Raw genomic sequence first — 16371 nt, forward strand, 5'->3', positions numbered from 1 at the left:
ACAAGTGCACGGTAGTAATAATACGGCTCCTTCTAGTTCGCATACAGAACATGCAAAGAGCATCATGACTTTGCGTAATGGAAAAGTCATTGATCAAACCGTCCAATTGAGACCGCAAGTCACTTCTAATTCTGATGCTCCCAAAGTCGATGAAAGGGACAAAGAAGAAGTTGAGGTCCCAACTTCTACTAAGAAAGTTGAATGTCCTTTTCCTCCACCTTTTCCACAACGGTTAAAGCCGTTGCAAAAGCTCGAACCTAATTCTGAAATTCTTGAGCTTTTTAAACAAGTAAAGATCAACATACCTCTTCTTGATGCAATCAAACAAGTACCCTCATATGCCAAATTTTTGAAGGACTTGTGTACTGTTAAGCGCCGATTAAATGTTAAGAAGAAGGCATTTTTAACTGAAAATGTGAGTGCTATTTTGCAGCACAACATTCTCCCTAAATATAAAGATCCAGGTTGCCCAACCATCTCATGCATCATAGGCGACTTTAGGATAGAGCGAGCATTGTTAGATTTAGGGGCGAGTGTGAATTTGTTGCCATATTCTGTATATGAGCAACTTGGTTTAGGTGAGTTGAAGCCAACCTCCGTCACTTTGCAATTAGCTGACAGGTCAGTTAAAATTCCAAGGGGAATTATCGAGGATGTATTAGTCCAAGTAGACAAGTTCTACTTTCCTGTCGATTTTATTGTATTGGACACACATCTGGCTTCGAACTCACAGTCTCAGATTCCGGTCATTTTAGGACGTCCATTCCTTGCAACTTCTAATGCATTGATTAATTGTAGGAATGGCGTCATGAAGCTTTCTTTTGGTAACATGACCTTAGAACTGAACATTTTTAATGTGTGCAAACAACCTAATGATCCCGAAGAGAGTAAGAAGGTTGATTGGGTTGAAACTATCGCGGAGGAATATTTGTTAGCTGAAGTATTTAACGATCCATCCGGCGATAGTTTAATTGATTGGTGTTCTAATGGCACCAATAAAGATGATTTGTTGGTCAAACCTAGTATGAATTTTTCGAACACCATGATGATCAATGGGTGGAGACCAAAAGAAGGAGAATTTGAGAGATTGTCGCCTCGAGAGGTGAAAATAGAACCATCCCATGAGCAAGCACCCAAGCTTGAATTGAAACCCTTACCAAAGGAACTTAATTATGCTTTTCTTATACTCGAAGATACTTTTCCTGTAATCATCTCGTCTGGACTTGATCATACCCAAGAAAAAAAATTAATTGATGTTTTAAAGAATCATAAAGGAGCCTTAGGGTGGTCTATTGCCGATTTGAAGGGAATTAGCCCCTTAATTTGCACGCACCGGATATATTTGGAGGACAATGCCAAAACCACAAGGCAAATGCAACGAAGGTTAAATCCTACAATGAGAGATGTGGTTAAGGCAGAAGTCCTCAAGTTGCTTGACGTGGGTATTATTTACCCAATTTCCGACAGCAAGTGGGTAAGCCCTACTCAAGTCGTTCCTAAGAAATCGGGTTTGACGGTAGTAAAAAATGAACAAGGTGAACTAGTTCCAACTCGTGTCCTGACGAGTTGGCGCATGTGTGTTGACTACCGAAAGCTGAATTTGGTCACACGAAAGGATCACTTTCCTCTACCCTTCCTAGACCAAGTATTGGAGAGGGTTGCAGGGCATGATTTCTATTGTTTTCTCGATGGCTATTCGGGATATTATCAAATTGAAATTTCACCGGAAGATCAAGAGAAGACTACCTTCACTTGTCCTTTTGGCACATTTGCTTTCCGACGAATGCTATTCGGATTGTGTAATGCACCTGCAACATTCCAAAGATGCATGCTCAGCATCTTTGAAGACATGAACGAGAAATTTTTGGAAGTGTTCATGGACGACTTCTCCGTTTTTGGCGACACATTTGATGATTGCCTGTCACATTTACAAGCTGTCTTAGCTCGATGTATGGAAAAGAATTTGATACTGAATTGGGAGAAATGCCACTTCATGGTGTCAAAGGAAATTGTCTTAGGACATATTGTTTCATCGAAGGGCATGGAAGTAGATAGAGCTAAGACTGATTTAATTGCTAAGCTACCTGCACCCAAGACGGTTAGAGATGTTAGATCATTTTTGGGTCACGCCGGATTTTATAGGAGGTTCATCAAGGACTTTAGTGTCATATCTCGACCATTATGTAATCTTCTATCCCTTGATACACCGTTCAATTGGACTGAAACCTGTCAGGAGGCATTCGAAAAGTTGAAATCTATGCTTAGCACTGCACCCATCGTGCGACCACCCGATTGGTCATTATCTTTTGAGATTATGTGCGACGCTAGCAACTATGCAATAGGAGCTGTCCTAGGACAACGCAAGGATAATAAGCCATATGTCATTTACTATGCAAGCAAAACCTTAAACGATGCTCAAATGAATTACACCACCACCGAGAAGGAATTGCTTGCAGTAGTATTTGCCTTAGATAAATTTCGCTCTTATATCCTTGGTGCTCCTATTGTTATCTTCACGGACCATGCGGCACTAAAATATTTGTTGGATAAGAAAGAGGCCAAACCACGCTTAATACGATGGATACTTCTACTCCAAGAATTTGACATCACTATCAAAGATAAAAAAGGAGTAGAGAATGTGGTTGCTGACCATTTATCACGATTAGTTTTTCATGATTCAGTGCCACAGTTTTCCATCAAGGACTCATTTCCTGAAGAGCAGTTGTTTGCACTTTCTAGTATACCATGGTATGCAGATATTGTAAATTTTCTTGTTACTAGCCGGATGCCGGAGCATTGGGGGTCGACAGATAGAAAAATTTTCTTGCGCGAAGTAAAGAATTATTACTATGATGAACCCTATTTGTTTAAATATTGCAATGATCAAATCTTTAGACGATGCATACCGGATCATGATATACAAAGCGTACTTTCTTTCTGCCACACTGATGCTTGCGGTGGACACTTTGCCTCTAAGAAAACTGTTGCAAAAGTTTTGCAATGTGGTTTCTATTGGCCCACTATGTTCAAAGATGCCCACGAGTTCTGCAAGACATGTGATCCATGTCAACGTATTGGAAGTCTAACTCGTAGGCAAATGATGCCTCTTCAACCCATTACTATTATCGAAATTTTCGATTGTTGGGGTATCGATTTTATGGGCCCATTCCCACCGTCTTTTGGATATGAGTACATTTTAGTCGGTGTCGAATATGTGTCCAAATGGGTAGAAGCTGTTGCTTGTAAGACCAATGATCACAAACCCGTCCTGAAGTTTTTAAAAGAAAATATTTTTTTACGATTTGGGATGCCTAAGGTCATAATTAGTGATGGTGGAAAACACTTTTGTAATAAGCCTTTTGAGACATTATTAAAAAAGTATGGTGTCACCCACAAAGTTGCTACCCCATATCACCCGCAAACTAGTGGCCAAGTAGAATTAGCCAATAGGGAGATCAAGCGTATTTTAAAGAAAACGGTGAACCCATCACGAAAGGATTGGTCCTTGAAACTATCAGATGCATTATGGGCTTACCGTACTGCATACAAAACCATTCTTGGCATGTCTCCCTACCGGCTAGTCTACGGAAAAGCGTGTCATTTGTCCGTAGAAATAGAACATAAATCGTATTGGGCAATTAGAAAATTGAATTTTGATTTACAAGATGCCGGTCTAGCTAGAAAATTGCAATTAAACGAGCTTAACAAGATTCGCAGAGATGCTTATGATAATGCTAAGATTTGTAAAGAACGAATGAAGATCTTACATGATAAATCAATTTTGAAAAAAACTTTTGAACCTTTGCAAAAAGTACTTTTATACGACTCCCGCTTACATCTGTTTCCTGGTAAGTTACGATCAAGGTGGACAGGTCCTTTCATTGTAAAAACTGTTTTTCCACATGGGGCGATAGAGATTGAGAATCCACGGGATGGTAGAATTTTTAAGGTAAATGGACACAGGTTAAAACTTTTTCTTGAGAATTTTTCAGATGAAGAGGACTCCTTTTTCTTAGGGGAGCCTTCTTATGACTAAAACATGATGGCAAAGGTATGTATATATTATTTAGAATTAAATTTTCTTTTATTTCTATTTTTCTTCTTATTTTGTAGGTCTTATTTTCTAGATATCAACAGCTCAAGGTATTCCTCTTCTCTCCAATATTATTTTCTCTACTGTCTCTCATATATAGTTTTCTTAATCTATTGCATTGAGGACAATGCAATGTCTAAGTTGGGGGAAGGAAAATATTTTGCAAAAAAAAAAAAAAATGCTTTTGCATTTGATTTATTCTTTTACTTTCTTTTCTAAGCAAATGCACATGTATTTTCATATTGAGTTTGTGCAACTATTACGGCAAGGAACACATGCATATTATGATTGATCAGAGACCTATTATTAGATCCCCGCACATGTACTTAATGATTATAGGAAGGCCTCAGGAGTTCATATTTGTTTAATGCATTATTATTAAGCCGTATCTGTAAAAGAAGTACGAGTATCCTTGTCCGTACTATAAGGTTCATGATTTGGTTTTCACATAAAGATAGAGGTTGAATACCCTGGCTAGATCACCTAAGTGCCTTATGTTCCGACCTTGGTTGACCTATAGTCACGATGCAGTCACGTTATATGGTTCAGTTTACCTCCTCTTTTTATCGCAAAAAAAAAAAGAAAAAAAAAGATGACAAGTCTGACCTCGTGGCGTAGTCTGGTTCGAGTAATTAAGCCCGAGGGGTGTTTCACCTAATGCCTTGAGCCAACTGGATCAGGAGTCATTGGCCGAAAACTCGTTACATGGATCTTACTAGAGCCTAAGGGGGTTGGACTATTGTAATCGTCATATTTGTTTAAAAATAAAAATAAGCATGAATAAGGTTGGTTGGACTGAACCCAGTGACATGTGGTAATGGCTGGTTTGACTCAATTAACTTGGAACTCTGTGTACTTTGGATATTTAGTTGGATTGATAGCTCCTTCTTTTTATGCGAACCATTCTTGACAATTTTAGACAACATGAGATATTCCAAAAATTTGATGGATCAGGCCCTAATAAACTGTAGTAAACACTTGTGAACTTGAGTAGTACACCTAAAATTCAAGCGGTACCATATTGTGGTGGAGGTATTAGTACTCTGAGAAAGTCATATTATTTTATGCACACTACACTTTCATATTTCCCCTTGCTTTGATAGTTGCCATGCTTGAAAATATATATTAATTACATGGGTATTAGCTTAGAATTTAGGACCGCATGTCATATCATTCATGATGTTTGTGGGTAACATCCCTGAAAACCCTCACGAGACAACACTCGTCCACTAGAGTAACCTAGGGGTTTAACGGCTTGTTGCACATGCTAAGTGCAATCGTGATGCCCTACGAAAGTGGGTACGTATCTTAGTTTTGTGTCTTTAGCTTCAATAAAAAGTCATAGGTTAGACCACATCTTTTGTGTTCTCATTATTGTTTGCTCGTTAATTACTAGAGACTAGCAATAAGCTAGTTGGGGGGTATGATGAGAGCACAAAAGTGCGTTATACACGTTGCTTAAATTAATTTTATTGCTAACAAATAATGATAAAAGGGCTGCATTAATTTTATATTTTATTTGGCACAGATTATCGTAAATCAGAGTTTAATGTGCATTTGGTTGACTTCAAGCCTGATTACACTGGAATAGAATTGAACCTGGTCAAGCACACTTGCACCCGAGGGACACATGGCAGCCATCCGGAGGCAGCACAAGATGGATCCACTAAGGGTCTAATTTCATCATCCGGAAGGATCCAAAAGCCCACAATGGATCTGTGATTTGATCTCCCGCAACCCTCATCCAGATCCCGCGATCAAGGCCCTCATCTCTCGCCCGTTTAAGAAGCTTCCCAGCCACCCCGTCTTCATTGCATTCCAGCCCGTGACCAGCGTCCGCCCGAGCCAGCGATCAGCGCCTCCTCCCAGCAGCCCTCCACCTCTTCCGTGACCTCCTCCCGCGATCACTCCCCAGCATCCGGACGTTTTCCATTTCCACGGTTGAAGCGCATCCCGACTTCATCCACGCGTCCCAGCAACCCATTTCAGCTTACCGTCCAGCGAGTCCACGATTACCGCCCAGTCATCCGGATTTCAACTCCATCAGCGCCTCCCAGCAGCCCGTGACCAGCTCCCGTGCGCAATCCCAGCGGCCGTCCGGAAGAGATCACGCGCCTCCCAGCTTCCTCCTTCCGCGTGCGCCTCCTTCCAGCTCCGCATCAGTCCTCCCAAGCATCCGCCTCCTCCACAGCGGTTCACGATCATCTCCCGGACCTCCACAGCTCCCGCGAGCCCGCGATCACCGCCCGGCCGTCCGCCTCCGCCCGCAATCACCTCCACAGCTTCCTCCCGTCAATCCCGTGGCGACCTCCAACGTTCACGGATCTACCTTCCGAGATCCTGCACCCGCTTCCCCTCCACTCCATGCTCCGGCAATCTATAAGAAGGGGTGGAGGAAGAACAAGAAGGGGAGCTCTCATTCGGAAAAAAAACAGAGAGGAGCCGGGCTGCTGCAGTAGTAAGAAAAAGAGAAAAAAATAGAAAGAAACAGGGGATGCCCTGTTTCTGTTATTAAAAAAAAAAAAAAAGAGTGAGAAAGAGAGAGGAAGATGGAGGGCTGATATCCTAGGTGATGGGTGAAGGGAGATCATTTGGTATACCAAACTCATGATGTAAATTCTAATCCTTTGCTTTATACGATTTATCTTTTGATTATGCCATGATTCTTATATGTTGAAAATTCTTTTATGATTTATGCTTATTGATACATGTCTTCCTCGATTATTTGATTCATCGTTGACGTTATAAGGCACGTTGAATGCTTAACAAAAGAATTCATGTTATCAAGAACATACTCCATAATTAAATTTTCTGCTTATAATTCTTAAAGAAAACAAAAGAATCATAGAATTTATCGCATGAATTTGATATTATCAAAGGAGATTCTGGATCCCTGCACCATCTTAATCTATCCTAACTTCGATTCTCTACTTATTGATTTATTTTCTATTTGCAAAACATCATATTAATCCACAAGTTTATTGTATTAATTAAATCTGAAATTACGCTAATAATCCATATTTCGTTCCCTGAGGAATCGACCTCGGACTCCCGAGTTATATTACTTGTGCGATTCTCCTGCACTTGGGAGAACAGTTTTATTTTAGCACCATTTCACATTCATTGGCTATTATTAACATGTGTAGAATTTCACCTCTTGAGTAAATAAATATATCCACATCTAACTGTAGGCTGTTGATCTGTGTCCTTGGTGTATGCAAGGGAACAAGTCTGATGGCTTTCTAATCTACAGTAGGATTGGACATGGCCATAGCTGCATCTTGCACAACATTAAACCTCGCCTGATATGCTGCTGAGTTCCTCTTTAAAATCAAACCCACCTGTATTCAATTTTTCATGTTGTGGACTGGCTAGCATTCATAGCGTCTCATCCATGGCAATCTTCTTGGGTTTCCTTTTGCGAACCATCCATCGACCACCTGCTGCTGATGGAGCTTAGCAAGCTTTGGTTCGGTACACCAGTTTTGAGTTCCATGCCATTCAGCCTGCAACCCGAGTAACAGCATCTATATCCATAAGAAGATAAAGTAGATATCGCATATGAAAATGGTGGGGTAGACGGCGGCGATAACCTTGAGGCGACGAGTGAAAGCTATCATTTTGAGGGAGGACCAATCCCCAACGTAATGATTGTTGCAAGCCTCAGAATTCCCAGCCTCCATTCCTTCACATGTTTGAGGGTGGCTGCTACTCTTTTCTGCGCCTCCGAGTTGCCGACCTCTCATTCCATGACCTTGTCCATTTCTCATGTCGGCATGTGGCAAGCAAAAGCTCCTGACGAAGGAACTGGCCATGTGTCTATGGCTGTCCATGGCTTTCCAGGTGGCTTTGGCACCAGGTTTTGGCACGTATGTGAGGTTCTCCGGCTGAGGTTGCAATGCTTCACCATCTCAGTAACTTCAGCAGGAGAGTTCTTAATTAAGAAGTTACATTGTACTCTGATGAGTTAAAAATATGCATGCATTTCATCACCTGCACCTGTCATTGCTGGAATTTCTCGTAAGGCAAGTGCTATGGAGGTGTTGAATGTGCAAGAGGCTTAACTAGTCTAGATCACACTGCTTCACCATTTTAATCACCTCCATACGGACTGATGATAATGTCACATTAGACATGCATGCCTATTTGAAATTTTATTCACTCTTCTGAAATATAGAGGACTTCGCCTCAGCTGAAATGGAGTTAGGTCTATTCTAGTTCGTCGACTCTATTATTATTCCCTTCCATTTGTATGTGGAGGAGTTGATGCTAGTGCTTATGGAGAAAAATATTGAGACAAGGATTTAATGATGATCAGTGGTATCTAATGCTTAAACTGGTCTGACTCTGGTGCTTAGTTGTACCAGGAATCCATTTTCTGGATCCTATTTATTCTTATTGTCATAGTTGGGGGGCACATTCTTCTCACTGTACTAGAGATGGTGATCTCAAGTTCCTTGATGTTTCCAAGTCTTGAACAATTGTTCAATCGGAGAAAGGTGGGGGCTTGTCTCCCTTTTCCCTTGGCCATCTTCAGCAAAAGGGCTGAGATAGTCTTCCTCGGTTAACGGGCATTTGGAGGCGAAGAATTCAGTGCCTTATTCCTCCCTTTGTCCCAGTATTCTAGATCTTGTCTAGCAAACACGAGTAAGTCCTGTTCCAAGCCTTATTCCAACCTTATTTCTCAACCAAAAACAGTTTGACAATGCATTTGGTTCAGATGAAATCAAGATTAAGTCCTGGAATAAGTCATATATTCCTTCCAGACAGGTTTTGGAAAACAGGAATAAAGGAGGAATAGTTATTCGAGTCGAATCTGCTTATTCCTGGAATAACTATTCCAAGGTGGCAGGCATAACATTATTCATGGAATAATGTCCTCATTAATTCCTGCTTCTTTGTTTTAGATGGACATATATATCCTCAGCCAACAAATTATTTCAGCTAAGAAAAAAAAAAAACTGTTCGAGGATGAATTATTTAGCTAGGAAAACAAAAACTGTTTGAGAGCAATAAGCCAATAACTTTCAATATTCCAACTCTGAGACAAGCACACAACATTTATCCTAAAGAGAGCCACAATCATAATTAGTGTGGCTAAGCAGGCCACCTCCAAGGAAAACAACCAGAATGGCAAGACATACCAGCTTCTTTACCCATGACGATGCCACGACCACCGATCCTGTAAGATAAGACTGTGCCGATAACCTCATTACCCTCAGCCTCCTTTCATTCACATATTTACTCATTGCTCTTCCGATTCTCCTGCACAGCTCTCGATCACTAATTGCACCCTCCGGACCCATTGGCATCTCTTGCGACAAGCATCTAGCAAGCACAATTGCGTCTTCTAAGCCGGCACTGCCTCCTTGGCCGAGGAATGGGCCCATAACATGCATTGCATCCCCTGCGACTGTCATGGTGCCTTGCCAGAAGTTTGCAAAGAGCAAGTGCCATGGAGCTCGATACCAAATATGTGTCAGGCTCAATGAACTGCTGTCGCAATGCTTCACCATTTCAATGATCTCGGGGGGAAATTCTCTTATTGTCTCCAACGTAAATTCTTTGATGAGCTCAGGAACCTTCCGTACATCTGAATCTGATGGAAACCCTCAAGAAGTTAGCTCACCCCTAGATTGAGCAATGACAGGGTTCACAACATATTTATCTTTAGTGAGACTAGTATTACCTTGAGAAGGGGACAGCCGACCGACAAACCAATAAACTAACTTTTCATCAACTGGGAGCCTTCCCAACAAGACACCATCACCTCTCAGCCGGATAAAATGGCTGTCAAAGCTGTGACCATCTGAATAGCTAGTAAAACCTCGCACAGCAGATATTGGAAAAACCTTTGGGGCCTGTAATCCTAATGATTTTGCAACGACTGAATTTGATCCATCACAACCAATTAGAACCTGAAGCAGCATGTTCGAGTAAAATTGATAGGGATAATTATCAGTTGGCTCTTTCCATGAACATGTTACACTTCTAAATTTGCTGTGATATCATAAGCTCGAATGGTTTCTACCATGACAACTAAATTGTGTGCTGGGATCAATTAGAGCACCCTGCCAGTAAGATGTGAGTTAATGTAATGGTTTCATAAACATTGGATCAAACCTTTTTCAGATTTGATTTTCATGTATGATAATTCATTATTATCTATACTATTTTTTAATGCCATCTTTGGAGTTGGATTATGAAAAATTGTGCAGATAACTACTCTTCTTGTAATATTTATGATTTACTAGTTTAAAAATACTTAAGAAAAAAGTTAAAAGTTAAGGGAAATATTGACATCAAAGGTGTCCCTAGCTGATTCAAGAGAATTACCAAACCCATTATGGACAGCTCAAGTCCTTGGGTAAGTTAGCACAGGGTTTTAGAGTTAGTTTCGCCACATCCAAGCTAATTATGTATTAAAATTTCTAAAGGCTATAGCCCATTGGGTAAGTTTCGCCACATCCGAACTAATTATGTATCAAAATTTCTAAAGGCTATAACTTTCTAGTACGACGTCTGTTTTTTCCTTTTCTTTTATTGAAATTGGAAAACTTTTCGATATTACGAGGATGCAATTACCCTCGAGGGGCTTGTCACACAGCGGTAATGTGCGGTATGACGATGTTTAGGTCTCAGAAACAGATTAATCAAAGTGAAACATTTCTTTCGAGCAAGACTTTGACTAGGCATAATCCTCCAATTTGGCAGGAATCAGATAACACGATAGGAGACAAAGTTAATATAGAAGTAGATATCTAACTCCAGGAAGATTTTAGTTTCTCTGTGATTTTTCTACCAGAAAATATTTTATAAAACTTTTAACCTCTTTCAACTAGAAGAGAAATCTGATCAGAATTTAGGGTCTCGAATCTTATGAGTATAATAGAAACATTGCAACTCATTTTTTATCATATTAATGAAAGCAAAAAGGTCTAGAACCCTAATATCGGCACCCTATTATTTTATTATTATTATTGTTGCAAAATTCGAGTTGAGTGGATTGAAGTTGATTTCTTCTCTCTTCAATCAATTCACCTTCTCTGGCCTTAAGTAGTAATTTGGTGGAGAGATTCTTATATTTCAATTCATTAATATAGAGTAGTAACAAATTGATAAAAATACATCATTCATAATTTTCTTTTTCTTCTTTTTTTGTTGAGAAAAGTTCATCAAAAAAGTTGAAGAGATTTGTTGATCAGTGTTATTGCACAGACCACCAATAATGAAACCAAGCATTGAATAGCAAAATTATAGGAGTGTAGGAAAAATGGTATTTGAGTTAGAAAGAAATGAAGGGGAAATAAGTTTATTTCATAGAATTAAGTAATCATGAAATAAATAAAATAGGAAACAAGAAAAATAGAAAACTTGTTGTGGATGTAACATCACCTTAGCTTTAATGGTAGCACCATCATTAGTATATAGAACAGGAAAGGAAGTGATGGGATCTGATTCAACTGCTACAATTTGGCACCCAAAACGAACTGATTGCGTAGGCAAATTCTTAGCCAAGGTTTCAATCAAATCACTCCTTTTCAAGCATCTCAATTCTTCTTTCCTAGTAACAAAAAGAACTAAAATGTGTGATTAGAGGCAGCTTGTGTGCGACTCTCATTAGATTATTGATGTCTAAGAATATGAACAAGAATTTCATCATTCTCTAGGTAACTTGCAAGATAATTAAGAACAATAGTATGATTTGCCACTTCTTAATACATCCATCAAAGCTACCATTACGCCCCAAACCTGCCACCTGCTAGGCACATGACATAACCATGGTCCTGTGAAATATACAAAGCCTCAAACCTATTCAAAAACCGAATAATAATGGATAAAACCTACACACTATTTTAAAAAAGTAAAATTTATTGTGGCTCTAATATAAAAACAATTTGGTCCTCTAATATAAATTAAACATATTAGCCATAAAGTCAAAATGTACAATGTCCAATATCAAATCCACATCTAACCATGAAACAAAATTTTAGTTGAATCACTAAGGTTCCACATTTCAAGACAACTAATGAAATCTAAAAACTTTACTAATCCATCATGCAGGCAACCTGCGGCCCACAATTCCTCTAATTGTCCTGCTCCTCTAAAATACATTAAAGGAAATGATGTGAGCTCAATATCTCAGCAAGTATCCCACTACACATACGCACCAGATATCCAGAATGAAATAATAAATACAAATATAGCTACTATACACATAAAGAGGCATAGAAAATTCATTGGCCGTAAAGTTGGTTGTATATATTATTCATAATAAATGAACACAATGTGAATTCATCCAGTTGTAAACTATACAAAACTCACAATTTGAGACATGGATCCAAAGCAACAAAAATATCAAATTTTACAATAGGAGAATAAATAAATTTCTAGGTTTGGACTAATCCATGGTCACACTTACACCCCGTGACTGGGTATCAAAAGTATCATCCTTACACTCTTTGATGATGGGGTATCCATAGTGTCATACTTAAGCCCTGTGACGGGGTATCAATAGTGTCATGCTTAAGCCCCATGACTGGGTATCAAATGTGTCACAGTTATGCTCCATGAGATGTCATGCTTATGCCCCATGACTGGGTATCAGTAGTGTCATGCTCATGCCCTGTGATTGGGTATCAATAAAACATGGTCAGTCCTATTCTTGATTTCAATCCATTCACATAATTACAACCATATCTAGAACCACAACCGAGCATAATCTAGGCACATGTACAACCAAGTTTCATAAATTTATGGAAGACAATATTCTGGTTCAATAGTCACTCTCTTTCACAAATACAATCAACCTATGACCATATCATATGCAATTCTCATTTAAAATAAGCATTTTTATCCACATATAGAGATGACTATATTTAATTTCTATACCTCACAAGACTGAATTCATGGTTCAATGACAAGGAGTACAATTTCCAATATACATCTAACACAAAGTTTCATATAAAGCAAGTAAGAAAGCATGTGAGTGGAATACTTTACTATATGCTACCCTGCACTCTATTAAGTTGAGCAAATCAACTCAATAACATACAATAATTAGAAGCCTGAGCAAATGTCAAGACCCCAAACTAGCCTTCTCCTTGCCAAATGGTTGCTTACCTCTGTGAAAGAGAAGGGAATGCATGGGTCTTCATGCACTCGGATAGAAGAAGAAAAGAAAGAGAGGGGAAATGCTTCTCGGTCACATACAAGAGTGGAAGGGATTTTCTATGAGGTGAGTTCATGCAAGGGTTAGAAAAGGGGCATGCTTGACTTCAAGAAGGAAAAGGAAAACAGGAAAGGTGGAAGTCATGGTTTCCCCTTTATTAGCTTTTTGGGTCATCTTCTTTGGAGGCTACTTGTGTAGATTTTTGTTTTGAAGTATCGGTGATCAACTTTATCATATCTATGATATGACTGATCATGGAAGTTTGAAAGGGAGTTTATGACCTATGAAGTATATAAGCTTCTAGTTTTCTTGTGATAGATTGATATAGCATTAACTAACAGCTCCTTAGCACTTTAAGATGCTAAAGATGAGGAACTATTTTGTTACAGTTTTATATAACTATCATTTTTCATCTCAAAACTGATGGTAGTTACCAAAATCATTTATGTACTAGAGTGGTGGGTGAGGACCATAGCTAAATAACAACAAAAACAACAAAAAAATGGTACATGCATTATATACTCTCCATTTACCGCATTTTCTCCTTTTAGTTCCAGGCTGCTTAAAGTTTACTACCATAAAACTAGAGCGAAACTCTTTTTTACTCCCTTCTCTTTTATTTGGTCAATAGGTCGATAAACTTGGAGCTCATATATAATACCATTTTTTATTTCCCTCGAAGATGGGAGGCCGGGCCTAATTTCTATAAGACTATATCCACAAACCATCAGCAATTAAAAAAGTCATCAAACTTTTCTAAGTAAAACCTGTGCAAACTTGAATATTTATCAAGTGTTAATAAGGTGTTTTTACATGGTAACATGCCAAACATATTTGCAGACCCATTCAAAGTCATCGTAAACATGGACACTATTTGAAGTCAATGTTGACGGGCATACTTTTGCAAGAATGTGTGGAGAACTCTGATTATTCTTCCCTCCATTCTCACAAAATTATAACATATATCAACCACAGTACTACTTCAAGCATTAGGTGTTAAACAAAAACTTCTTGGATATACCTGCATGAAGTTACTTGCAACTTGTTCTTGTGGAGCCACATATCTCGTATCCTGAATAAAGTTTGCAAAATAAGACTTAATGCTATCAGTATTTTGATGGTTATATGCAAAAAAAAGAAAAAAGAAAACTGAAAAAGGAACCTATGTCTAAAATGTTGATGATCATACTATATTAAGAAAAGTGTTTGTGGGTCTTTTGGGTGTGCTTGCCCAGAGATGAAATTTATTTGATTCATAATGGAAACTTTATGATATAACAATCATCAATATGAGTTATCATGGAAAGAAAATATGCATATAACTGATCTTAATGTTCTCTTCCTCATCCAAATCCCATATCCAATGACATCTTCTAGCTCCCCAAATTCTTTCTCTCACTATCCGAACTATCCACTCTCTATCAACCAAAATTATTTCTCTTTTATCTTCTTCTCCCCCTCTAATAACCTTATCAACTCCAATCTGTATCTCTGATTTTAAACCTTCTATTTTATATTATACTTATTTAATATTATTGATTATCTTTGTTGTGCATTCCAACCTTTACTTGAATCATAATACTTATTGGTTATTGTCTTATCTAATTTTGTTTACCACACATGCATTCTGCCATCTGCTAGTTACAATAAAAGTATATGCAATATAATGCCCTTCTTGTGTGATGGGCAGTAAGGTGACTCAAAGAAATGAAAATAGAAAAGAACCTCGGTCTCGAAAAAACACAGAAACATACTCTGTTAGAGGGATAGCTTTTCTCCGTAGTTCCGTACCAAGCCCAAGTTGGTCAAGTGCACGCCAACCATTGATGTAAACACCGATTGCTGCCCCTGCAGCTCGCAGGGTGTCAGATTTCTCTAAAACAAGGCTATTTATTCCTTTCCTGCATAGTTTTGCATGAAAAATTAGATATTAATTTTGATTCTTCTAACCAGTTAAATTAACAAAATCCTAGGAATTCCATTATCAGTGTAGAAAATTTATCTGGACATGATGATGGGTAGTTATATATTTTTTGGCCTCTTTCTTTCTTCTCATGTGAGAACTCAAAGAATACCTTCCGACTAGCATTTTTAGGTGAGGTCCTAGGTTGGAAGAAATGATATCAGAGCGAACTCGGATCATAGCCTATGTGGACTAGGAAACACTGCAGGACGGGTTAATGAAGGCTGACCATGAGCCTATCGTGATGCTTATGATTAGATTTGAATGGATTTGAACTCTTAGCCTAACGAGGACGTCAGGGCTTGGTTGTGACATCTCATATATCATATCAATAGTGTTCTAAAGGGAAAACCAGATTCTTAAGGAATATATAGCATGAAATGGGCGAGTGTTCATCTTTTTATAGTACCATAGCCATAATTTTACACAAGCAATGCAATTATCGGATAGACATGAACGAGGTGAGCATTTAAGGTACCAGGATAAAAAACACCAATAAGCCTACCTGCTAATCAACAAATTAAACTACAGATTGAGAGAACTAGCAGCAATCTTCTTCTCTTAGAGAAAAAGGTAGGACCCAACCCATATCTCACCAAGCAAATTGATATCCATGTCTGATTTTAGGGAACTAATTATAAAGGAGAGCAAGTCCTTCGAGATGGATCAAGGTCTGATAACATCGGATCAAAAGAAGAGGAGTCGCCAGAAATTGTCATTATATGGAGGTGCTTGCATACACTCAAAACTAAGATGCAGTACTATATCAATGAATCTTCAAGAGAGTGAAACGCTGCAGCAAGAATCTTTTGGTTTTCAGAAGTAGGGCTTAATACATCATGTGGGACTTCTATTCCGTGCAAAGATCACGGTAAGCGATTAGAAATAAGGAGGAATAATCTTTAAAAACGAGGCCTTTAGAGTTTAGAACAAGGAACTTGTACCTGTGAAGAGCCAAGGCAGTGGCAAGACCACAGATTCCTCCACCCACTATAACAATGTCATGATGCTCCTCCTTTGAGCCCATCTTCCCTTCTATTTCTCTTCACCCTCCTCCATGTAACGGTAAGCTGCAAGGCATATATATGGCTTCCACCGCCACCCTTGGGACTTCGTCATAAAAATTATACGCATAAAAAAAGA

General features: G+C 38.8%; 1 protein-coding gene across 3 annotated transcripts; it reads right to left on the reverse strand.

Annotated features, from left to right (window-relative positions):
• Positions 1-8972: 8972 nt before the first annotated feature.
• LOC103704863 (monooxygenase 1-like) lies at positions 8973-16311 on the reverse strand. Of its 3 annotated transcripts, none has more exons than XM_039133604.1 (6): positions 16173-16309; positions 15020-15166; positions 14287-14337; positions 11489-11657; positions 9783-10011; positions 8973-9692 (listed from the first exon to the last, which is right to left on the reverse strand). In XM_039133604.1, the coding sequence occupies exons 1-6, from the start codon at positions 16253-16255 to the stop codon at positions 9160-9162; spliced, it is 1212 nt and encodes a 403-aa protein (XP_038989532.1). In that variant the 5' UTR covers positions 16256-16309; the 3' UTR covers positions 8973-9159. The 3 variants fall into 3 exon arrangements, with proteins under 3 accessions (XP_038989532.1, XP_038989534.1, XP_038989533.1); XM_039133606.1 differs by having other exon boundaries at positions 15020-15113; positions 16173-16272; XM_039133605.1 differs by lacking the exon at positions 15020-15166 and having other exon boundaries at positions 16173-16311.
• Between the last annotated feature and the right edge of the window lie 60 nt (positions 16312-16371).

The sequence above is a fragment of the Phoenix dactylifera genome, chromosome 14 (assembly GCF_009389715.1).
Source record: "Phoenix dactylifera cultivar Barhee BC4 chromosome 14, palm_55x_up_171113_PBpolish2nd_filt_p, whole genome shotgun sequence".
NCBI classification, from domain to species: Eukaryota; Viridiplantae; Streptophyta; class Magnoliopsida; order Arecales; family Arecaceae; genus Phoenix; species Phoenix dactylifera.